Here is a 26,297-nt window from a genome sequence, read left to right as displayed (position 1 = left end):
TATAATTATTCTGTTAGGCGAGTTTTAAAAGCATGTGTGTGATGAAGGGCACCAATGAGACCACTGCCTGTAGAGAAATCGTGCATATGCTGGTAAAATGAGAAAGCCCTTGCAGCAATCTACTCATTAAAACGAGAAACAAATTCTTCAGCATCAAGAAACAAAGAAAGAAACTGACTCACTTACAAGATGGGCCCTAGAACATGTCACCACATTACAAGCTGGAAGTTGACATTTTCAACCTGAGATGAACCAGGCCAGAGAAGAACCCAAGGCCAATGACAGGACAGGAAAAACAGAGAGACACTCCCCTGACAGTTTAACACATGGAAAACTATTTCAGAAATGGTGAAAAGCTTGAAATCTTCCCTTTTAAGTTATCTGGATGCCATCTAGAAAAGGCACGATGCCAGAAATACCTTTGACAACAGAGCTGGTTTCATCACGGTCCTTTAGCCCTTTACCCCGAGGGGTAAAGTCCAGCTGTCACCTAATTGGTCCTGGAGGCCTTATCTAAGAGGAAGAGGTCAGGCCTGTATTATTTCCATCTCATGGAGGCCAATTGCCCTTTGGTGACTGATGAATGTACTGTTTACAGAGAAAAACATTACACAACCATGGCTCTAAATTGTTAGTATTCTTTGGAAATGATACAGAGGTTTTCTTAGTTTTTGTATCCGAGCAGCAGGCTTCATCTTGAGACAACTGGAAATATTTTAATTCTCAGGAACACAAATAAGATGTCTTAATTGACAACAGTAAAATACTTATCTGAGCCATACCGCTTAGCTCCTGTGTGATTTGCGCAAAACACTTAAGCCTTCTAAACCTGAATTTCCTTATTTTTAAGATGGAGATAATACGCCTGTGTTCCCTGCACAATTAAATAAAATATACATGGGAGCACCTGGCCAGGTGCCTAACTACAGTAAGCATGCCACAAATGTTACTGTTACTAGCATTGCAGAAGTCCACCAATTCAAATGGGCTTGAAGAGTCCTCAAAGACAGACACTCTTGAGGGGTATTGGACAGACTGTGATAGTTACAAAGTAGCATTGCTTGTCTAGTATTCAAAGAAGACAGACAGAAACACACACCCCCCACACCCCCCGGATAGGGTGTGCACCCACTTCAGAAGTTCACTTTCTTATATGATTGTTCTTGACATTATATGCCATAGAATTTCCCCAACTTTTAGGTAATTTTATCTAAATTAGGCATAAAATATGAAAGAGAAAAAGGGGAAAGAAAACTGGGGCGGAGGTAGGGTCACTCTGAAGATCACACAGTTTTATGATGCCCTGTAGATACCGTGACAGAAAGAACAAACAGGAAAGCGAGATGATGTCACCCTCTGGCCGTGGGCCCGCACCTTCTCTAGATGCTTCCAGCAGGCCTGTTGTGGCTGCTGCCCCTTCCCTGAGCTGAGTTCCTCTCTCTGCCCCACCCAGCAGGGACAGGAGATGCTTGGTCCAGCCTTTCCTGCCTCCTCCAGGTCTCTCTCTGGCCACCTCATCTGTTAGATCGATACAAAGGGTACAAACAGTACCAAGAGTTCCTGTATACCCCTCACCTCACTTCCCCAGATGTTCAGTTCAGTTCAGTCGCTCAGTCGTGTCGGACTCTTTGCGACCCCATGAATCACAGCACGCCAGGCCTCCCTGTCCATCACCAACTCCCGGAGTTCATTCAGAATCACGTCCATCGAGTCAGTGATGCAATCCAGCCATCTCATCCTCTGTCGTCCCCTTCTCCTCCTGCCCCCAATCCCTCCCAGCATCAGAGTCTTTTCCAATGAGTCAACTCTTCGCATGAGGTGGCCAAAGTACTGGAGTTTCAGCTTCAGCATCATTCCTTCCAAAGAACACCCAGGGCTGATCTCCTTCAGAATGGACTGGTTGGATCTCCTTGCAGTCCAAAGGACTCTCAAGAGTCTTCTCCAACACAGTTCAAAAGCATCAATTCTTCGGTGCTCAGCCTTCTTCACAGTCCAACTCTCACATCCATACATGACCACAGGAAAAACCATAGCCTTGACTAGACGGACCTTTGTTGGCAAAGTAATGTCTCTGCTTTTGAATATGCTATCTAGGTTGGTCATAACTTTCCTTCCAAGGAGTAAGCGTCTTTTAATTTCATGGCTGCAGTCACCATCTGCAGTGATTTTGGAGCCCAGAAAAATAAAGTCTGACATTGTTTCCACTGTTTCCCCATCTATTTGCCATGAAGTGATGGGACCGGATGCCATGATCTTCATTTTCTGAATGTTGAGCTTTAAGCCAATTTTTCCACTCTACACTTTCACTTTCATCAAGAGGCTCTTTAGTTCCTCTTCACTTTCTGCCATAAGGGTGGTGTCATCTGCATATCTGAGGTTATTGATATTTCTCCCAGCAGTCTTGATTCCAGCTTGTGTTTCTTCCAGTCCAGCATTTCTCATGATGTACTCTGCATATAGGTTAAATAAGCAGGGTGACAACATACAGCCTTGATGTACTCCTTTTCCTATTTGGAACCAGTCTGTTGTTCCATGTCCAGTTCTAACTGTTGCTTCCTGACCTGCATACAGATTTATCAAAAGGCAGGTCAGGTGGTCTGGTATTCCCATCTCTTTCAGAATTTTCCACAGTTTCTTGTGATCCACATAGTCAAAGGCTTTGGCATAGTCAATAAAGCAGAAATAGATGTTTTTCTGGAACTCTCTTGCTTTTTCCATGATCCAGCAGATGTTGGCAATTTGATCTCTGGTTCCTGTGCCTTTTCTAAAACCAGCTTGAACATCTGGAAGTTCATGGTTCATGTATTGCTGAAGCCTGGCTTGGAGAATTTTGAGCATTACTTTACTAGCCTGTGAGATAAGTGCAATTGGGCAGTAGTTTGAGCATTCTTTGGCATTGCCTGTCTTTAGGATTAGAATGAAAACTGACCTTTTCCAGTCCTGTGGCCACTGCTGAGTTTTCCAAATTTGCTGGCATATTGAGTGTAGCACTTTCACAGCATCATCTTTCAGGATTTGAAATAGCTCAACTGGAATTCCATCACCTCCACTAGCTTTGTTCGTAGTGATGCTTTCTAAGGCCCACTTGACTTCACATTCCAGGATGTCTGGCTCTAGATGAGTGATTACACCATCGTGATTATCTGGGCCATGAAAATCTTTTCTGTACAGTTCTTCTGTGTATTCTTGCCCCCTCTTAATATCTTCTGCTTCTGTTAGGTCCATAACATTTCTGTCCTTTATCGAGCCCATACTTGCATGAAATGTTCCCTTGGTATCTCTCATTTTCTTGAAGAGATGTCTAGTCTTTCCCATTCTGTTGTTTTCCTCTATTTCTTTGCATTGATCGCTGAGGAAGGCCTTCTTATCTCTTCTTGCTATTCTTTGGAACTCTGCATTCAGATGCTTATATCTTTCCTTTTCTCCTTTGCTTTTGCTTCTCTTCTTTTCACAGCTATTTGTAAGGCCTCCCCAGACAGCCATTTTGCTTTTTTGTGTTTCCCCAGATGTTACCATCTTATTAAATACAGGACATTCATCAAATGTAAGGTTTTAACATTGGAGCAATTACTGTTAACTCTGCTACAGACTTTATTCTAATTTCACCGGTTTTTCCACTAATGCCCCTGTTTTTAAGAATGAACATTTGTAGAATAATTTTAGATGTTCAGAGAACCTGCAGGGATAGACTAGTTCCCAGAGACCTCTCTCCTAGTTTCCCCTAACGCTGACGTCATATATTATGACAGAACATTGGTCAAAACTAACCTGGTGGCTCAGATGGTAAAGAATCTGCCTGCAGTGCAGGAGACCCAGGTTCCACCCCTAGATCTGGAAGATCCCCTGGAGAAGGAAAGGGCAACCCACTCCAATATTCTTGCCTGGAGAATTCCAGGGACAGAGGAGCCTGGAAGGCTACAGTCCAAAGAGTCGGACACAACTGAGGGACTAACACAAGAAACCAACACTGGCACATGATTAACTAAACTCCAAGCTGTGTCCTTTTTTTCTGTTCCAGGCTCCAACCCCAGACAGCACACTGCATTTACCCGTCACATCTCCTTCATCTTCTCCAGGCTGTGAATGTGTCTTTCCCTGCCTTTCATCATCTTGACAAGTTTGAAGAGTCAGGCATTTTACAGAATGTCCCTCAGTTTGGGCTTGTCTGACATTTTTTTCTACATATTCCTCTGACCCAGAAATTCCAGTAATAAGAATTTATTTTACTGACATACTCCCACACCTACAAAATGAGGGACATACGAGGCTCTTTACTAGAGCATTTTTTAAATAAGAGCAAAACATGACAAATAACTGAATGACCGCCATGAAGAAATTGGTTGAATTAATTATTCCATTATAATATAATGGACGAATTCTCAAAATAATTTCACCACTGTTTAAAGAAGGACTGAGGAAGTTCGCTGTGTACTGATCTTTCAGAAATGCAAAGCAGAAAACAAGGTGTAGAACAGAATGTATAATACACTACCACTTGTGTATAAAAAGAAGAGAAACATTTATCTTAGCCTACTTCCCTGTACCCCAGCCCCAGAACCATCAATGGGGACATGGGCTTCTGTCATAGTAGCACGATTATTTCACTGCATCATTCTTTGAAGGGAAATCTGCTCATGATACCCTTCTACGACAAGTGACAATGATGGTAACTCTCTTAGACTAGGGTTTAATCTGCTTAAAATTGGAGATTACCAAGTAGCCCTTTTTAAAAAGTAATATGCTACTTAGTGGAGAGGCTGGTGTCCACAGAACTACAGAAGGGCAGGGACCTACCCCATCAACAACTGGCATGTCCAGTTTTCTGCAGATCGGCTCCCTGATGTGCCAGGTAGTACTAAATATCCCCTGCTCTGCTAACCTGAGAGTTTGGTGAGGACAGAGTGAAAGACTGTTCTATTGTGTAGAGTGAGTCTTCACAGACTGTCTGCAGAAAGATCATCTAACTCATGAAAGCCCCAAGTTTTGCTCCCCAAAGGCACTGCTTTTTCACAAGACCAAAAAATCTGGCAGCTATGTGGGAAAGACAAAGGTCTGTCTCTAAATTTCAAAATTAGCTAACAAAGAGCTTTCAGATTGCTCTTGGAATGATATGAATTGACAAGAACCGATTTCAGAAGGCTTCCACAAATCACATACAACTTACTAGGAATTTCCTTTCACAAACTGCCTGCACCATCAAATCCATTCTCCCATACATAATACCACCTTCCCTTTAAAACTCAGTTTACCCTTTACCAAGTGCTTTCAAACTTATTTCAGGTAATATAATCATGTCTTGAGTTAATAACACAGGCATTATCTGAAATCTCACTCTACTAGACCAGAGAGGGAATGGACGTGGCAAGACTGGGTCTAGAACTCAATCCACTCAGCCCTTTTCAGTGCAGGTCCTGGAGCACAGAACATGGAACCTGAACCCAGTGGCTATTTTCTCAACTTGAAATGCATTAAAAGAGAAGGTCATTCATTCATACAACGGACAACTCAGAGGATAAAGGCTTAATTCTCAAGTGGAAGCAAGAGGGTCTGCAAGGTAGGGTAGGTTAAAAACAACAACAACATTCCCCCCCGCCCCCCACACTGATTAGTCCCGATGAAATCTGATTTGCATGCAGGATGATGGTCTGGCCCAGTCATAGATCTTAGTAGAGAGGTGCCAGCTGGGCCTCCATGGAGCCTGGGGCTCTCCCTGCCAATAAATGTTTGAAAAGACTCTGCTGTTTTTCAACTGTCTCACTGGCCAACAACATGCCGCAAAACAGATGCTCTCATCATCACACTAGCAAACATTCCATGGACCAATCAAAACATTTTAGGCTTGAAAAGTGGATCTGAGTCAAAAGTCTGGCTGAATATAACCAGCATAAATGTTCCAAGCTTCAGGCCCAAGGCAAGTGAGTTAAGACTTTAAGGAAATCACATTTCAGTCAAAAGAATAAAGGTTCTTTTATTCTAACAAAAGAATAAATCAATATAAGTGTTAATAAAAAGCTGAGTCTGATACTATTCTGCCTGTCCTCCCTGATATTTTCAGGGGTCAAAGTTCAAAGGGGCAGGTCAAAGTTACTGATCTACAAATTATTTGGAAGCCTAAATATGAGAATGAACTCGGTTCAGTTGGAGCTCTCAGGTATTATTCTCTTACTGTGCTCACTTAAGTCTTACATATATATTACATTAAATAAACAACATCCTGGAAGCTAGTGCGCTGTCAGAGTGTGGTCCAGGGAGCACTTGCATCAAGTCACCGGGATGATCATCTCAAATGGACTCCTCCATCCCAAGCCACCCAAGTCAGAACTGGAAATCTGCTTTTTAACCTGGCCTATTTTATTACATAGTGAAGTTTGAGAACCACTGTTCCAGACAAATTATTTAAATCAGGAAAAACTGGACATATCAGAACTAAACAAGGAAAAGTGAGGAAAAAGACCAGGACAAGGAGGAAGACTCAAGAGGCTTTCAGAACAGACATGCTTGGTAAATACTGTGCATTGTTACAGGTAAAAGAACATAACCATTCATTTACTGAGACAGCCAGCCAAGTCTAAGTTCAGGACAGACAGACATGGATAGAAAAAGAGCAAGCCATGTATGAGACAGAATCCACTCCATCTTCAACCAACTCAGTGAGATAAAGATTTCTGTTTTGGATCACTCATTATTAGAGAAATGCAAATCAAAACTACAATGAGGAATAACCTCCCATCTGTCAGAATGGCCACCATGAAAAAAATCCAGAAACAATAAATTCTGGAGAGGGTATAGAGAAAAGGGAACCCTTGTGCACTGTTGGTAGGAATGAAAATTGATATAGCCATTATGGAAGACAGTATGGAGATTCCTTAAAAAATAAGGAATAAAACCACCAAATGCTGCAACAATCCCACTACTGGGCATATACCCTCAGGAAACCAAAATTTAAAAAGACACATGTACCCCAATGTTCACTGCAGCACTATATACAATAGCTAGGACATGGAAGCAACTTAGATGTCTACTGACAGATGACTGGGTAAAGAAGCTGTGGTACATATACACAATGGAGTAAGACTCAGCCATAAAAAGGAATGAATCTGAGTCAATGCTAATGTGGTAGGTGAACCTAGGGGCTATTATACAGAGTGAAGTAAGTCGAAAACCATTGTATATTAACACATATGTAAGAATCTAGAAAGATGGTACTAAGGAACCTATTTGCAGGGCAGCAGTGGAGACGCAGACACAGGGAACAGACTTATAGACATGGGCAGGCGGGTAGGAAGGAGAAGGTGGGACGAATGGAGACTAGCATGGAACCACAGACTAACATATGTAAAATAGAGAGCCAGTGGGAATGTGCAGTGTGACCAGGGAACTCAAACTGGGGCCCTGTAACAATCTAAAGGAGTGGGATGGGGTGTGAGGTGGGAGGGAGGCTCACAAGGGAGAAGCCACATGTATACTCATGGCTGATCCATGTTGATGTATGGCAGAAACCAACACAATATGGTAATTATCCTTCAATTAAATAAATTTTTAAAAAGGAATTCTGTTTTGGCATACTGTTGGTTTTCACTATATATATTAATATATTTTTCATTAAAACCCATTTCAAAAATTACTTCTGGAATCCTGCAACTCTAAAGTGACTTAAAGTGGAGAAGACTCTTGAGAGTCCCTTGGACTGCAAGGAGATCCAACCAGTCTATCCTAAGGGAAATTGGTCCAGGTGTTCACTGGAAGGACTGATGCTGAAGCTGAAACTCCAATACTTTGGCCACCTGATGCCAAGTGCTAACTCATTTCAAAAGACCCTGATGTTGGGAAAGATTGAGGGCAAGAAGAGAGGGGATGGCAGAGGATAAGATGGTTAGATGGCATCACCGACTCAATGGACATGAGTTTGGGTAAACTCCAGGAGTTGGTGATGGACAGGGAGGCCTGGCATGCTGCGGTTCATGGGGTCCCAAAGAGTCGGATACAACTGAGCAACTGAACTGAACTGAAAGTGACTTAACTGTCAAAGAGTTTTAAAATTATTCTAAATATACAACCTTGCTAAACCACGACTATACACAAAACTGTGTCAGCGAAGAGCTGACTCATTGGAAAAGACCCTGATGCTGGGAGAGATTGAAGGTAGGAAGAGAAGGGGACGACAGAGGATGAAATGGCTGGATGGCATTACTGACTCAATGGACATGAGTTTGAGCAAGCTCCAGGAGTTGGTAATGGACAGGGAGGTCTGGCGTGCTGCAGTCCATGGGGTCACAAAGAGTCGGACACGACTGAGTGACTGAACTGAACTGTACACAAAACTAGTAAAAGAATTAACACATTCCATACAGGTGTGAGGGATACTCAAGTTCACAGACACAGTCAAGCGTTGACTAGACAATGTGTACAGTGCTTTAGGCAGAGCCAAGTCCCTTTTCCCTAGGACATAACAAGATTTTCCATCTAATAATGCTTCTTGAACTCTTGACTTGAATAAAAAGATTCCAAAAGTAATTATCAATGCAGACTGGTGGTTTATAGCCAATGATTTCCCAATCTTTCAAATATTTGGTTGCACCATGGTTTCTTTTTTGTGATTGACAGGTGTTTGGTGGTCTAGTCCTCCTGGGTTTTTATCCAGGGGCTTTGCTTTTTAATACTACCTTAAGAAAGTTACATAACTGTTAAACCTCAATTTCTTCTTTCTCCCTTTTTTTCTTTCTATAAAATGCAAACCTGTAGATTTAGAGATGAACACTGATATTATGAAAGAGTAGGCACTCAATAAATGCTGTTGCCAAACCTATCATTTTTACACACAGAAGGCAAAGTCAACTAGTCTTTTATGCCATTGTTATGAGAACCCAGGAATCTCTGGTGAATTAAGTGTTAAAATCTCATTTGTATCATGACATAAAAACAATCAGAACAAGATGTGAGTTAGCTATTATTTCTGATGGTTAAAGAATAATTGTGAAATACAAACTAACCTTTATTAATTTAGATTAAAAATGTGATTCCATTCATTAAGGTTAATAAAACAATAGGAACCACAGAGGATCATAATTATGGCTCCCCATTACACCAACATGACCCTGGAAAGAATCAGAATGACACATTTAGTCCCTATCTCAGAGGCCAAATGTTTGCTGTGGATTATGTAGACCATTAAATTGAACTGTAATTTATTTCAAGGGCTGACATTTTCAAAATGACCTGACTAACTGGGATTGTCAAGCATAATGTAAAATGTTTCCAAGAGAATTACAGCTCATCTTACATTATAACTTATTTTTAACAGTTTATAGGAAGATATCTATGTACAGAAACCATTGCTGCTGCTGCTGCTGCTAAGTCGCTTCAGTTGTGTCCGACTCTGTGCGGCCCCATAGACGGCAGCCCACCAGCCTCCCCCATCCCTGGGATTCTCCAGGCAAGAATACTGGAGTGGGTTGCCATTTCCTTCTCTAATACATGAAAGTGAAAAGTGAAAATGAAGTCGCTCAGTTGTGTCCGACTTTTCGTGACCCCATGGACTGCAGCCTACCAGGCTCCTCCGTCCATGGGATTTTCCAGGCAAGAGTATTGGAGTGGGGTGCCATTGCCTTCTCCGCAGAAACCATTAAGTATTAGCATATTATAAGGATAAAACCCACTTTCCTTAGCTCCCATCCTCAGCAATGAAGTCATTCATTCATTTTCTGAGTCAATGTACTAAGCATCAGAAGTACTAAGTGCCAGACACATGGTACTAGCTGACAGAGCTACACAGATGAAGGACACACTGACCTTGCCCTTGAGGTGCTCACAGCTCCGGACTATGCCAGCTATAAATAAATACTTTTAAGAGGTACCTTGAAGAGTATTCATGGGGTTGCAAAGAGTCGGACACGACTGAGCAACTAAACTGAACTGAACTGAAGAGTACAGTCAGTCAGTCAGTTCAGGTGCTCATTCGTGTCTGACTCTTTGTGACCCCATCGACTGTAGCACACCAGGCTTCACTGTCCATCACCAACTCCCGGAGTCCACTCAAACTCATGTCCATCGAGGCGGTGATGCCATCCAACCATCTCATCCTCTGTTGTCCCCTTCTCCTCCTGCCTTCAATATTTCCCAGCATCAGGGTCTTTTCAAATGAGTCAGCTCTTTGCATCAGGTGGCCAAAGTATTAGAGTTTCAGCTTCAATATCAGTCCTTCCTATGAATATTCAGGACTGATTTCCTTTAGGATGGACTGGTTGGATCTCCTTGCAGTCCAAGGGACTCTCAAGAGTCTTCTCCAACACCACAGTTCAAAAGTATCAATTCTTCGGAGTTCAGCTTCCTTTATAGTTCAATTCTCACATCCATACATAACTACTGGAAAAACCATAGCCTTGACTAGACGAACCTTTTTTGACAAGGTAATGTCTCTGCTTTTTAATATGCTGTCTAGTGTGGTCATAACTTTCCTTCCAAGGAGTAAGCGTCTTTTAATTTCATGGCTGCAGTCACCATCTGCAGTGATTTTGGAGCCCCAAAAAGTCTGCCACTGTTTCCACTGTTTCCCCATCCATTTGCCATGAAGTGATGGGACTGGATGCCATAATCTTAGTTTTCTGAATGTTGAGCTTTTAGCCAACTTTTTCATTCTCCTCTTTCACTTACACGAAGAGGCTCTAGTTCTTTTTCGCTTTCTGCCGTAAGGGTGGTGTCATCTGCATATCTGAGGTTATTGATATTTCTCCCAGAAATCTTGATTCCAGCTTGTACTTCTTCCAGCCCAGCGTTTCTCATGATGTACTCTGCATATAGGTTAAATAAGCAGGGTGACAATATACAGCCTTGACGTACTCCTTTTCCTATTTGGAACCAGTCTGTTGTTCCATGTCCAGTTCTAACAGTTGCTTTCTGACCTGCATACAGGTTTTTCAAGAGGCTGGTCAGGTGGTCTGGTATTCCCATTTTTTGAAGAATCTTCCAGTTTGTTGTGATCCACACAGTCAAAGGCTTTGGCATAGTCAATGAAGCAGAAATAGATGTTTTTCTGGAACTTTCTTGTGTTTTCAATGATCCAGCGGATGTTGGCAATTTGATCTCTGGTTCCTCTGCCTTTTCTAAAACCAGCTTGAACATCAGGAAGTTCATGGTTCATGTATTGCTGAAGCCTGGCTTGGAGAATTTTGAGCATTACTGTGCTAGCATGTGAGATGAGTACAATTGTGAGGTAGTTTGAGCATTCTTTGGCATTGCCTTTCTTGGGATTGGAATGAAAACTGACCTTTTCCAGTCCTGTGGCCAGTGCTGAGTTTTCCAAATTTGCTGGCATATTGAGTGTGGCACTTTCACAGCATCATCTTTTAGGATTTGAAATAGCTCAGCTGGAACTCCATCACCTCCCCCTCCTTCTTTACCATCTGAGCACAAGAAGCCCAGGAATACTGGAGTGGGTAGCCTATCCCTTCTCCACCAGATCTTCCCAACCCAGGAATTGAACCGGGGTGTCCTGCATTGTGGTCGAGAGGAGATACCCAACATCCAAGGTCAGAAAAACCCCGGTAAGATGGTAGGCACTGGAGCAGCTGTGAGGAGATACCCCACGTCCACGGGCAAAGGAGAAGCCCCAGCAAGGCGGTAGGAGGAGCAAATTTGCGTTTAGAATCAAACCCCATTCCTGCCAGAGATGCTCAGAGGGCTCAGACAAACCTTTTGCGCACCAGGACCCAGGGAGCCCACAGAGACTGAGACAAAACTGTTTGAGCGTCTCCTGTGGAGGTCCGAGTCGGCAGTGGTCTGCCGCAGGGACAGAGGCTCTGGTGTGGGTGTGGCATAAGCCCTCTTGGAGGAGGTTGCCATTAACCCCACCATAGAGCTGCCAGACTTACATAGGACTGGGAAATAGACTCTTGGAGGGCTCAACAGAACCTTGTGCACCAGGACCCAGGAGAAAGGAACAGTGGCCCCACAGGAGACTTGCCTGTGGGTGTTCAGGAGTCTCCAGCGAAGGCGTGGGTCAGCGTTGGCCTGCTGCAGGGTTGGGGGCACAGACTGCAGCAGTACATACAGGGGATCTGTTGAGGGAGGTCACCATTATCATCATTACCTCCACCATAGTTTGGCCCCAGGTTGGAGAAGACTCTTGAGAGTCCCTTGGACTGCAAGATCCAACCAGTCCATCCTAAAGGAGATCAGTCCTGGGATTTCTTTGGAAGGACTGATGCTAAAGCTGAAACTCCAGTACTTTGGCCATCTCATGTGAAGAGTTGACTCATTGGAAAAGACTCTGATGCTGGGAGGGATTGGGGGCAGGAGGAGAAGGGGATGACAGAGGATGAGATGGCTGGATGGCATCACCGACTCGATGAACGTGAGTCTGAGTGAACTCCGGGAGATGGTGATGGACAGGGAGGCCTGGCGTGCTGCAATTCATGGGGTCCCAAAGAGTCGGACATGACTGAGCGACTGAAGTGAACTGAACTGAAGCTTATCAGTCACTGAATGGCACACCCTTAAGAGGTAAGAGTGAACTGAAATAGTAGGGAGGGAACACGGCCCCACCCATCAACAGAAAATTGGATTAAAGATTTACTGAGCATGGCCCCGCCCATCAGAACAAGACCCAGTATTCCCCTCAGTCAGTCTCTCCCATCAGGAAGCTTCCAAAGCCTCTTATCCTTCTCCATCAGAGGGTAGACAGATTGAAAGCCACCATCACAGAAAACTAACCAGTCTGATCACATGGACCACAGCCTTGTCTAACACAATGAAACTATGAGCCATGCCCTGTAGGGCCACCCAAGGATGGGTCATGGTGGAGAGTTCTGACAAAACGTGGTCCACTGGAGAAGGGAATGGCAAACCACTTCAGTATTTCTGCCTTGAGAACCCCATGAACAGTATGAAGAGTACAGTAGGAGATGCAATTCATCTGTTTGAAAGAATTGGGTGAAACACAATTGAAGACAAAATATTTTAGCTGGGACTTTAAAAATAAGTAATGAGAAGGAGGACTCTGGGGACAAAAAATAGAAAGATAGTGGGAAGATAGAAGAGAGCCTTTAAGAGAGGATGATGTGTGCCCAAGAAGCAAAAGGGCTTCCCAGGTGGTGCTTGTGGTAAAGAACCTGCCTCCCAATGCTGGAGATGTGAAGAGACTTGGGTTCAATCCCTGGGTCAGGAAGAACCCTTTGAGAAAGTCAAGATAATCCACTCCAGTATTCCTGCCTGGAGAATCCCTTGTACAGAGGAGCTTGGTGGGCTACAGTCCAAAGGGTCTCAGAGTTGGACACGACTGAAATGACTTGGCATGCACGCTAAAAAGCACAAAAGAGGTGTGAATGAGCCTGTGGCTGGGACCCAGGGAGAGAAAAGGAGGTGTGCAGAGGGGAATGAGGGTCAGACATCATGAAGCTGTACCAGATACATACGGCCAAATCACACATGTTGGCTTTAGTATGTTTGGACTTCATCCCCAAACCCAAATGGGGGTCTACTTATGTTTGCGAAAAGTGTCCGCTAGATGACACACCTGAGACTTATTACAAGTCTAGTCCTGGTGGCATCTGGAGAAGAGAGAAGCAGGCCTGGAGAGAAGGTGATCTGCTGGGTGACCACTGGGATACTCTGCAGGTGAGAAATTATGGGGCTTAAATCAGGACGGTCAGGAGGGGCCAGTCTGAACAACATTTAGAACACAGATGGGTATCGTGTGGAGGATGGAGGAAGAGGATCATGACCTCAGTTGGTAGCTTGGGTGGTAAGTGAATAACAATCCACTGAAGAAGGTGATGAACAGACTGAGGTTTGAACAAGGAGACACTTCAGAGTATTCACAAAGCGAGGGGCTGGGAGTCAGGAAGTCTGATTACACTAGACTGACTTTTCTAGAGGCAGCTCTTCACTGGGGAAAATGTTATCTGCAGCTTGGGAAGGAGAAGACTAGAAAAATAAATCCGTCATCACCCTACAGGTTGTAGCTGAAACCATGGGAATGGACAGGAAAACAGCTGACCATAACAGCCTTACAATGACATTATTTAAGGGGTGAATGAAATTAGGCTCTGTCCACTTAGAAGATCCATTGTCATTAAACATGAGCATATGCAGACCAGGAGGCAAATGGCAAAGTGTATCCCAAGCACTTGTAATGTATTGGGAAGGGATCCATCACATCTCGTTTTTCCATTTGAAGGTCAAGAGAAAAAAATAGCCTGACCTAAGGGATTTCTACTACTACTCGTTTCTGCAGTATGGGCTTCCCAGGCTGAGTGGGTAAAGAATCTGCCTGAAAAGCAGGAGATGCAGGTTCGATCCCTGGAGGAGGGCATGGAAACTCACTCCTGTATTCTTGCCTGGAGAATCCCCATGGACAGAGGAGCCTGCAGGGCTGCAGTCCATGGGGTTATATAGGTTAGTCTGCAGTATAGTCTCTGCCCTCATAAAACAGCAAATCGGTTACTACACAGCCGTCAAGTGCACACATCTCACTATTTATTCGGTTGGCCAAAAAGTTCATTCAGATTTTTCCATAACACTTGGTGGTAGTGACTCTGCAACAAGTCACTTCATGCAGTCCTCACAGCCACCCTTAAAAAGGCAGACAAGGTTACTGCTGTTTTACAGAGAAAGAAATCGGGACAGAGGACGTGGGCTATGTCTCCCCTACCCGAGGTCATCCAGCTACCAAAGATCTGAATGTGCAGAGTATGCGCACAGTCTAGCCACTTTATACCACTGCCTGACACGTTAATGCTCAAAATTCTCCAAGCCAGGCTTCAGCAATAAGTGAACTGTGAACTTCCAGATGTTCAAGCTGGTTTTAGAAAAGGCAGAGGAACCAGAGATCAAATTGCCAACATCTGCTGGATCATGGAAAAAGCAAGAGAGTTCCAGAAAAACATCTATTTCTGCTTTATTGACTATGCCAAAGCCTTTGACTGTGTGGAGCACAACAAACTATGGAAAATTCTGAAATAGATGGGAATACCAGACCACCTGACCTGCCTCTTGAGAAATCTGTATGCAGGTCAGGAAGCAACAGTCAGAACTGGACATGGAACAACAGACTGGTTCCAAATAGGAAAAGGAGTACGTCAAGGCTGTATATTGTCACCCTGCTTATTTAACTTATATGCAGAGTACATCATGAGAAACGCTGGGCTGGAAGAAGTACAAGCTGGAATCAAGATTTCCGGGAGAAATATCAATAACCTCAGATATTCCGATGACATCATCCTTATGGCAGAAAGTGAAGAGGAACTAAAGAGCCTCTTTGATGAAAGTGAAAGAGGAGAGTGAAAAAGTTAGCTTAAAGCTCAACATTCAGAAAACTAAGATCATGGCATCCAGTCCCATCACTTCATGGCAAACAGATGGGGAAACAGTGGAAACAGTGTCAGACTTTATTTTTGGGGGCTCCAAAATCACTGCAGATGGTGACTGCAGCCATGAAATTAAAAGACGCTTACTCTTTGGAAGGAAAGTTATGATCAACCTAGACAGCATATTCAAAAGCAGAGACATCACTTTGCCAACAAAGGTCTGTCTAGTCAAGGCTATGGTTTTTCCAGTAGTTATGTATGGATGTGAGAGTTGGACTGTAAAGAAAGCTGAACACTGAAGAATTGATGCTTTTGAACTGTGGTGTTGGAGAAGACTCTTGAGAGTCCCTTGGACTGCAAGGAGATCCAACCAGGAGATCAGTCCTGAGTGTTCTTTGGAAGGACTGATGCTGAAGCTGAAACTCCAGTACTCTGGCCACCTGATGTGAAGAGGTGACTCATTTGAAAAGACCCTGATGTTGGGAAAGATTGAGGGCAGGAGGAGGAGGGGATGACAGAGGATGGGATGGTTGGATGGCATCACCGACTCAAGGACATGGGTTTGGGTAGACTCCAGCGGTTGGTAATGGACAGGGAGGCCTGACATGCTGTGGTTCATGAGGTTGCAAAGAGTCAGACATGACTGAGAGACTGAACTGCACTGAACTGACATGTTGAAACTGAGTGGTAAACTTTGCTACGTTAACTTCTTTCTCTTGCAGCTCATGCTACCATCAGTTAAACTGGCAGCCTCAAAAGCAGTCTTCCTGGACTGTTTCATGAGAAGGAAGATTACAGGCTTCTTTCTCCTCCTCTCATGGAAGCAAAGCCCTCCCCCAGACGCTCTGCACTGGTACTTGAGCAGTTCGATCTGATTCACCAGCAGTATTGCCACACTTCCTGAGAGGCCAGCCTTGGGTGACCAGACGATATGGGCCAGCCAACCACGCCTCCCGACCCTCCAAGAGCAGCAGGAAAGCCACACGCGGGCACCGGGTCCTTATCACAGATGGAGAGTGGGTGCCAATGGCCACAGCTACTTCCTGTCGGGCTAAGTGACTAACTGGAGGTGCTGAGTACCTGGGTCCACTGGGATCACGGGATCGTGCCATCCACTGAAAGGTGAAAAGAGGATTCCCCCATTCAAACTGACTGAATGAGAACAGTGTTACCTTGGTGTGTCTGCCTCGTCTTGCGGGAGGAGACTGAAACGTGAACCCCCAGGGAGGCTCCTCTCCACCTCTACTGGGTTAGAGCGAACCCTGAAATGCACACAAAAGGCCTCTTTCCTGATCTGCTGACCCTATATCCATTACATGATTTAAGGCACAGACAAAAGCAAGTTAAGTTGGTCGTCTGGATAATCAAAAGGGCAACAGTCACATTCAGTGACCTGGCAGAGAGCCTCAAGCGTCTGTGGGAGCTGGGTTGTTTCTTATCTGTGGTTTCCTTGAACTGTTTTCCTAGAACTCTCAAGTCTTTGGGGTCCCGAAGTCCCATCTGTCTTACAATTACTCTTCCATAGACAGTCCTCCTTCCTAAGGTCAGGAGAAAATGATGCCCCAGGCTAGGCATCAGGGTAAGCCAGGGGTCTGGCGCTGCTCTGCATCAGGCGGTGAAAAGAGAAGAGGAATACAGAGCCAAGGCTTCACCCCAAGTTCACCGCTCCTTGCTCCTTGACCGGGTGTGGTGGGAAGGCAGGGTGGGGGCGAACTTAAGTATGTTTAAGTGCCAGCAAATTATATTGACACTGTTTAAACTCTGATGCTGTCCACAGAAAAGGGAGCCATCTCTCCAGGAACTAGACCGAATGCCGTTTTCATCGCTGGCTGTTGCCTTTGCATTATTTATACACGTACCTACACACACACACACACACACACACACACACACACACACACACACACACACACACACACACACGGAAAACCGCAAAGGGCCAGGAATACAGTCTTTCAGTGAAAGATTCCAGCAAAGTCTGAAGTGACTGCCGCCAGCAGACTGTCTAGAGCTGCAGAGGACGGGGCTCACATGGCAGTCAGCCCACTCCAGCCCGCAGGCTCAGGAAGGAAAGGCAGTACTGCCTCTATCTCATGAACCCAGGACTCTTCCAGAAAAGAACTAGAAGACAGTTCGGCCTGGGGATGGGGGCACCCGGGTGATAGCGAGTACCACAGATCTGAGAGGCACCTGGTGCCCCGTGGAACCGGGTCCGATGGGAAGATTAGCCCAGGATGTACCTTCTAACAACATCATGCCCTCTCCTCACAGACCACCCCCAAGGAAGTGTGATACAATTACTGCTATGGGAGAGGAACTGTCTCACCACTCTTTATCATGAAAAATGGTTCAGGAAAAAAAATAAAATAAACAAAACCTGATGGAATTATTTAACAGGAATTCACACTATTACAAAAACCAGTCTGCCCCTCTTTTCAGGAAGAGAAATGGTTTGGTCATCAGAAACTCTGCTCGGCTTAGTCAGATCAGTGCCCGGAATTCTGTGAACTTGAGGTCGAGCTGCCAAGATTCACCAGAAACATGGACAGGAGGAAGTGTTTGCACAGACACCAGAGTGAGGGGCTAACGCAGCCAGGGTGCGACTCCAGGCACCATGCAGAGAAGAAAACCAACTTGGCCGATTTCCCCCTCAACCCTGGAACTTTAAAGAAAAAAAACAAAAGCTCTTACCTAGCTCTCCCCGGAGGTTGACAAGTTCTTGAGATAGGGTTTTGTTTTGTTTCAGTGCTTCCTCCCGCTGTGGAAAACACACATCAAGTTACTAATGTTTTCAAGAGGGTCCCTTTTCAGTAAAGCACACACACTCGTTATCACCAGGAAAATGAGACTCAAAATTGAGAAGCCAAGATATGAATCATTTAGGCTAAACAGTTAGTGTTGTTAAAAAAACACAGATGTCCCTTAGTTGTTAAGGAAATTCACATTGCAAAAAGTCTGTATTTTCTCAGGTTCTGCACTGAATGGCCCGTTTTAAAAATATTGACTTTGAGCCACGCTTCATTGCCAATCCCAGAACCTTTCTGCTGATGCATACTGTACTTCAGACGTAATGCACTCTCCTCCTCCAAGGGCAATGAAGGCCTCATCAGTGAAAGATAAATATTTAATGTTCTAAACATATGTACTTCATGCACTTTGTCCTATATTTGCAAATACAAAACTTTCCTTAGGAGGAGGACAGTACTTTACTTCTAAAAGGAAGACACACAAGTCTGTTATAAACCTCTGGCCAAAATAATAATAACAATAACCCTTTAAAGACACAATGAAATTAATTTTACTCTGCTCCACATTATTTTCTAAGGATGATGCTATGTCCGATTGGCTCTCTAAGATGTTAGAGAAACATGTCAAAGAAAACCAGGTTGCTCTTTCAGAATCCAAAAAAATTAAAAAAGCAATGATCAGTCTTGCAAAAAAGAACAATTTTCAAGTTACCAGCAACTCATAGCAAGCACACAGACACACATCCTTGTACGAATACGGCAATGAGATACAGTTTCTTAACAGGCAGACTCCCTCCCACCGGCGAGTTAAGGAAGGAGAAGGCAGAATTCACAGCTCTCTGGAAATGCCCCCGCTGGGACCGCCCAGGACCCAGCTCCTGCCGCCTTGCCGAGGCTAGATGTCCGCGCTGCGGACCGAGATCACGGGACCGACCGGCCTTTGCAGGGGAAGAGTTGCTTGTCATTCAGAGCATTTCTCCCTGCTAAGATCAGACAACCTCTGCCTGCCTTCCTGACATTCTTCCAGAAAACCGCTAGAAACAAATCCGAATTACCCTTGTTGCCGCACATGGAGGATACAGGCACATTTTGCTGCCGGAGCAGCCCATTTTCCAGCTTCAGTCTCCAACTCCCCCCACCCCCCAGCGCCGGCCGAGAAGCGCACAGGTGGCCACGCCACCCACCGGGCCGGTCCGTCTACATTCAAAGCTCCGCCAGGAGGAGCGCCATTGGTCCTTGCCCGGCCTTACTCACGTCCTGCAGGTTGGCGTGTGTGCTTCCGACGCCTCTCCTCCCAGGAGCTGATGCTGCAGCTTCTGCCTTTGGCACCGGCAGCCTGTGATTACTTAAAGCCACAGCCCTTCATTTATGAGAAACCATAGCCAGACCTTAGGCTGATCGATTGCCATTTACTTAAATATCAGCTGGTCCAGTGGAAAGAAAAACCAAGCTCCTCTGCAGTGGATAATGGAGTTATTTTCAGATGTGTGCGCCTTTTTTATTCCCCTCTCTAATTGAGGTCATTAGATGATTATTCTTGCTAATAGAAAAAGGAAATGTGTTCTTCAAAACCTTTGTGCTGAGTTATGAAAGAGGAAACAAATGGCATGTGTTGTGACTTAGAATTTAACGTGACATTGTAAAATGAATGCCTTTTCCCAGAAAAATTAGCTTGAATGCTTACAACATGGTCCACTGGCATTTTAAGAAGTGTGACCTGCTGATTTGAGAGTTGGCGATCAGATCTATTTTATGATTTTTTTTTTTTTTTACTGTGTAGTCGTTTCTCACTAAAAAGGCAGGGAAGTTAATGCAACACTAGCGCTGTTGTGGACATTTAACGGTGACTGGAATTTAAGTACATTTTGGCCTTAATGGTATTCTAAATGCTTGATTTTTAAAATGCAGTATTAGGTTGTTCTGAAAACACAATTCAATGAGTCCAAGGTTTTTTAGTGAACAACAAAGGTCCGTCTAGTCAAGGCTATGGTTTTTCCTGTGGTCATGTATGGATGTGAGAGTTGGACTGTGAAGAAAGCTGAGCATCGAAGAATTGATGCTTTTGAACTGTGGTGTTGGAAAAGACTCTTGCGAGTCCCTTGGACTGCAAGGAGATCCAACCAGTCCATTCTGAAGGAGATCAGCCCTGGGTGTTCTTTGGAAGGAATGATGCTAAAGCTGAAACTCCAGTACTTTGGCCACCTCATGAGAAGAGTTGACTCATTGGGAAAGACTCTGATGCTGGGAGGGATTGGGGGCAGGAGGAGAAGGGGATGATAGAGGATGAGATGTCTGGATGGCATCACCGACTCAATGGATGTGAGTTTGAGTGAACTCCGGGAGTTGGTGATGGACAGGGAGGCCTGGCGTGCTGCGATTCATGGGGTTGCAGAGTCGGACACGACTGAGCTACTGAACTGAACTGAACTGAACTGAATGAGTTTCCTGATGTAGAAATCAAAGTTTGAGGGAAATCAAGCTGGATGAAATGGGGAGATGAATAAAAATATCTATACTACAAAATTAAGTTGGTATAAAATTTCCAGGGATAATTTTGTGAAAATTTTCACATCCTATCACAAGTATCTACCAGGCAATCTTTTTGCTTATTAAAGGGGCCTTGGGGGCAAGTAGTTGAAATCCAAGGTTGGTTGGATCGCTGATGTGGAACCTGTGAGTACTGAGGACCAGCTGTACTACATCATTTTATATGAGGGACCTGGGTGTCCATGGATTCTGGCATCTGTTGTTGGGGTGTGCACGGGGGGAGGACTGTCCGGGAACCAACCTTGCAGATACCAAGGGTTGACTGTACCCATATGGACATTCCCCCAACTCTACTGCACTCAACCTGCCTCAATGCCCAGAAGCTGGGATCTCCCTGGTGGTCCAGTGGTTTAAGACTTTGCCTTCCAACGTAGGGGGTACACGTTCAATCCCTGGTTGGGAAGCTAAGATCCCACATGCTTCTCAGCCAAAACACCAAAACATAAAACAGAAACAATATTGTAATACATTCAATAAAAACTTTAAAAATAGTCCCCATTAAGAAAACAATGCCCAGAAGTCATCAGTATCTTCCAACCTCTGGCAATCCCAGTGATAATAACAGAACAATTCATGAAGTCATTTTAGACTCTTCTTTAATGGGCTGTACCAAAGTCAGTCCGTTCTTTCTTCTGAATGTGTCTTGAATCCATTGCATTTTCTATTAATACTGCCTCCATTCTAATCCTGATCCTTGCCAACCCCATCCCGAACTATGGAAAGCCTTCCTCCACACTGTTTTGCAGAGGATTAGTAGATTTTCATCGCATATTCTTGGTGCATATAAGTATCCTTGCTCAATGAGAGCCCTCCATTGAGTGTATAAAGAATAAACTTCCAGAGGCAGCTCACTCTCTGAGCCTACCCATGTGTCTATCCAAATGTACTCTTTTCCTAGTAAACACTTCAGTTGTTTCACTAAAAAAAAAAAAAAAAAAAAATCCATGAACCTCAAATCACCCAGCTCCTGTTTAGACGACCCACTCCGCTTCTGAGCCGGGCTTGCCATGTACATCCCATCTCTACAAGCTGAAATGCCTGGTCTTCTGTAATTGACCCATTTTATAAGCCTTCAGGGAATACTAACAGTCAATCATAGATACCACTGCCTTCCCCCACATGCCTAGACAGGACATTTATCCTTCTGAATCGGTTGGCAAGTTATTACTCAGTACCAATTAATGAAGTACCATTCCAGATGCTGGGGAAAATAAAGAAAAATGTTGAAGACATGGGAACAATGTCTGAAAAAAGCTTGGGGGCTATGTAGAGCTAAAACATCCAGGCCCCATAATTCAAGGCTGCTGCTGTTGCTAAGTTGCTTCAGTCGTGTCTGACTCTGTGTGACCCCATAGACGGAAGCCCACTAGGCTCCCCCGTCCCTGGGATTCTCCAGGCAAGAACACTGGAGTGGGTTGCCATTTCCTTCTCCAATGCATGAAAGCGAAAAGTGAAAATGAAGTCGCTCAGTCCTGCCCGACTCTTAGCAACCCCATGGACTGCAGCCTACCAGGCTCCTCCGTCCATGGGATTTTCCAGGCAAGAGTACTGGAATGGGCTGCCATTGCCTTCTCCGTAATTCAAGGCAGATGACCTCATACGAGGGACCACGGTACTGGATAATGGAAAAACAAAGGGCTTTTGATCCTACATGAGACGCCGACCACAGTGCCCATATCATGATAAGCATATGTTCAGTGTTCGTTTCTGTCTGACTCTCCTGGGAGCTTGCCCTTTAAGACATTTACCCTTTGTAGATGACAAAATGCATTTTGTCACTTAGATATTGATTGCCTGTTTCTTTTTGTTTAGCTGCTCATATATCAGTGTTTCTGTCTTAGACCTTTATGGTCCAGATAACAAGATTATTTAATTGTCTTTGTATTGTAATATGCAGAATTTCACACAATGTGGTGGGAGGGTGGAGAGGGAGGTGGGAATCTGGTTGGAAAAAAATGCTTTTATGCTCATGCATTACAGATATGAAGTGCTCCAAGCGGGGAGGGGGAATGAACTCACCATAATTTAATTAGGATTCCCCGGGACACAGGCACTTAGTCTCTGGCTGTCGTCCCATTGGTGAGCCTCAATGTGCTAGCTTGGGAGCAGTCAACAGCACAAGGGACTTTGCAGCAAAGAGCCAGGTCTGATGGCTCAGACGTAGGCTCTCTGTGACCTCCTCCATCCCCACTACTACACAATGAATTGTGTCCACTTTTCTGGGTCTCAGACATTTTTACTTTTAGAGCGCTAGTGTCATTCAAAATTCATCTTTGTTTAGGTGCCACTTTGGGTTAGATTCCACTTTCAAAAATATCGGAGGCACACTGCATACTGGTTAGATGTTTGGGGGCAGGCGGCGGGGTGTACCTGGAAACTTTTATGGAGAAATTGGGATTACTGCCATCAACACTGTCCTTCACTTGGCCAGTATGCACAGAACGCTTAACAGCTATGCAAGGATAAACCAAGAATCAGAACAAACTAAAACTAACAACAGTGTGTCCTTTGAGAAACAGAAAGTGTGGTATTGGTCACCAGGTTCATGAGACAAGCATTAGAACTTCTACTCTGTGATGAATGATTGTTGTAGTTGTTTAGTTGCTAAGTTGTGTCTGACTCTGCGACCACATGGACGGAGGCCCACCAGGCTCCGTGTCCATGGGGTTTTCCAGGCAAGAATACTGGAGGGGGTTGCCATGCCCTCCTCCAGGGGAAATGATGATGGTATCTAATGAATGATGTCTACTACCAAAGTGGTAAAGTCATAGTCATTAAATAGACTTGCAACAGATGGATAAGTGATAGTTCTAGGATTCCAACCACTTTTACATATAATTTAATGCTCCAAAACTATTTAGAAAAACTTAGCAATGACAAGATAAAACTGTATATGCAGATCTCTATCTATCTATATAACAATCACTTCTATAATGGGTATAAGAGAACCAAAGGGTTAAGTAAAAAGTTTGGGGAAAAAATGCTTAACTTCCCGCTTTGTTGTATCTTTCCTTCCCAACTATATTTTTAACAGTGCCCTGTACACATTAGGCAATCAGTAAATATTTGCTGATTGATTATAAAGAGCTAGAAAAGAGCAAAGAACATTTGTGTAAAGACTTTATAAGTTCACCTTACATCTGGGATTCCACCCTGTTCATTGCCCTCTTTGTTCATTCAGATACACATGCCTGCCTGCTAAGCCCCTTCAGCTGTGTTCCACTCTGTGTGACCCTATGGACTGTAGCCTGCCAGGTTCCTCTGTCCATGGGACTCTCCAGGCACAAACAGTGAAGTGGGTTGCTATTTCCTCCTCCAGGGGATCTTCCTGACCCAGGGATCAAACTTGTGTCTCCTGCATTGGCAGGCGGGTTCTTTACCACTAGCACCACTGTGTCTATTATGCATGAGGCACTGCCATGGCAGCTGGGTGGTTTCCTAAGAAAGCAGCAGACCCAGATCCTGCTCTCAGTGAGCTTCCTATCTTAAAAAGTAAAAACAGCTGCAAAATGGTGATACAAACAGCCGACTCATTGGAAAAGACTCACGCTGGGAATGATTGAAGGTAAAGGAAGAGGGCGGCAGAGGCTGAGATGGTTGGACTGTATCACTGAGTCAACGGACATGAACTTGGGTGAACTCCAGGTGATAGTGAGGGAGAGGGAGGCCTGGTGTGCTGCAGTCCAGGAGGTCGCAAAGAGTCAAGACATGACTTTGTGACTGAACAACAACAACAGCAAGTAGAGCGTGCCAGGGAAATGTACGTGCTCCTAGAGTCCAGAGAGTAGATAAAACAGAGCTATGGTGCTCTGTGATGACCTAGAGGGGTGGGATGAGGGGCTCAAGAGGAAGGGCGTGTATGTATACCTATGGCGATTCACAGTGTAGAGCACAAACTAACACAACATTGGAAAGCAATTATAGTTCAATTGAAAAAACTTTTTAATTAAAAAACAAATAACAACAACAACAACAAAAAAAACAGAACTAGAAGGACCAGGAAGTCTTCATAAAAGAGTCTCTTTGAGCATTCAATGGAGTCACAAGGCATTAGACCTTAAAAAATTGGAGGTAAGATGAAATTCACAGACAGCACAGGGAGGCATGAAGCTCAGAGTCCGCCCTGCTGTGGATGAAAGCATCTCTCAGGGTGCCCGACCCAGTGAAATGTTTTCTCTGGTACTGGACCTAGTCCTTCTGCAGCTGAGCAACTGACAGAATGTTTGGCTTGCGTTTAGGGGCCAAGTCATGTGGGAGGAAAGTATCTTCGAATGCTAGGACCACATGGAGCGCGGCAGGGGCATGCCACGTGGGGCACAGAGGGACCGAGGACACCGGTGAAGGGAGACTCCTGTCGTCCACCTCACAGGCACTCCTGTGCCTTTGCTCACCGGGGCGCAGAAAGCAGGACGGCCTCATCATTGAATTTGCATTTTTAACTTTGCAATTTGTATAACAAATCCATGTAAAGTAAATCCAGGTAGCAATGGGCTGCTACTACAAGAAAGATCTGAACACATAGGTACTGGGGAGAAGGGTGGTAACCCACTAAAGATATTAAACAAAGGATGAAAAAGGGAGGAAGTTTGTAGAGGATTTGAACAAGGCTTTGTCTCTCTCTCTCTTTTTAAAAAAAAAAAAAAACCTACTTATTTGTTTGGCTGTGCTGGGTCTTAGTTGAGGCACACAGGATCTAGTTCCCTGACCATTTGCATCAGGTGGCCAAAGTATTGGAACTTCAGCTTCAGTATACCAGTCCCCCTGCATCGGTAGCTCAGAGTCTTAGCCACAGGACCACCAGGGAAGTCCCCGTAGGGGATTTTGAGTTCACAGTGACCTAGTCTTTGGTTCAAGTCCTGGTCCTCCTCTTATCAGCTATCTGATGATAGTCAAGTTACTTAACAGTTCTATGGCTCAATTTTCTTATTTATAATCTCCAACTTGTGTTTTTGGAGAGGATCTTATTAATAAGTGAGAATATCTGGTTCTTAGTAAATACTCAACACATGTTAAACCCTTCCTGTTTCTCCTCTACCTTCCTGATTATACAGCTGGAGCACACAGGCAGTGAGGGGAGGACCGAAATGGGCAGCTTCTGCCAAATTATAGAGAGAATTTTATATTCCCTGTTACATACTGGAGTCATTCAAAAGAAGTATGTGAGCCATGGAGGTAGTTTTAATTTCCTAGTAGCCACATTTTTTAAGTTTAAAAGTTAAACTAATTTGACAATATATTTTATTTAACTCAGTATATCCAAATTATCAATTCAACATACAGTCAATAGAAAAATTATTAGTGAGATATTTCATACGGTCTTCAAAACCCAGGTGTATTTTACACTGACTGGATATCTCAATTCAGCCAGGCTACACTTCAAATCAAACAAGACCAAACCAGTCAATCCTAAAAGAAATCACCCCTGAGTATTCATTGGAAGGACTGATGCTGAAGCTGAAGCTCCATACTTTGGCCACCTGATGCAAAGAACTGACTCTTTGGAAAAGACCCTGATGCTGGGAAAAGATTGAGGGCAAGAGGAGAAGGGGGCAGCAGAGGATGAGATAGTTAGATAGCATCACTGACTCAATGGACATGAATTTGAGCAAACTCCGGGAGATAGTGGAGGACAAAGGGGCCTGGCGTGGTGCAGTCAGTCTATGGGATTGCAAAGAGTCAGACATAATTTAACAACTGAACA

The 26,297-nt window shown here is 44.3% G+C and overlaps 1 protein-coding gene across 6 annotated transcripts in view; it reads right to left on the bottom strand.

The window, feature by feature from the left end:
* MTUS1 (microtubule associated scaffold protein 1) overlaps positions 1–26,297 on the bottom strand; it is a 187,032-nt gene that overhangs the window by 15,585 nt on the left and 145,150 nt on the right. For 5 of the 6 annotated variants that reach the window (XM_027530154.1, XM_027530156.1, XM_027530155.1 and 2 more), the window contains one exon: positions 17,994–18,060. In XM_027530154.1, coding sequence (XP_027385955.1) covers positions 17,994–18,060 — 67 coding nt within the window. Of the gene's footprint in view, positions 1–17,993; positions 18,061–19,104; positions 19,317–26,297 lie in introns of those variants that run through there. The other variant, XM_027530159.1, reaches the window with a different exon arrangement.

This window comes from Bos indicus x Bos taurus, chromosome 27 (genome assembly GCF_003369695.1).
Source record: "Bos indicus x Bos taurus breed Angus x Brahman F1 hybrid chromosome 27, Bos_hybrid_MaternalHap_v2.0, whole genome shotgun sequence".
Taxonomy (NCBI): Eukaryota; Metazoa; Chordata; class Mammalia; order Artiodactyla; family Bovidae; genus Bos; species Bos indicus x Bos taurus.
This window is presented reverse-complemented; position numbering and strand designations above follow the sequence as displayed.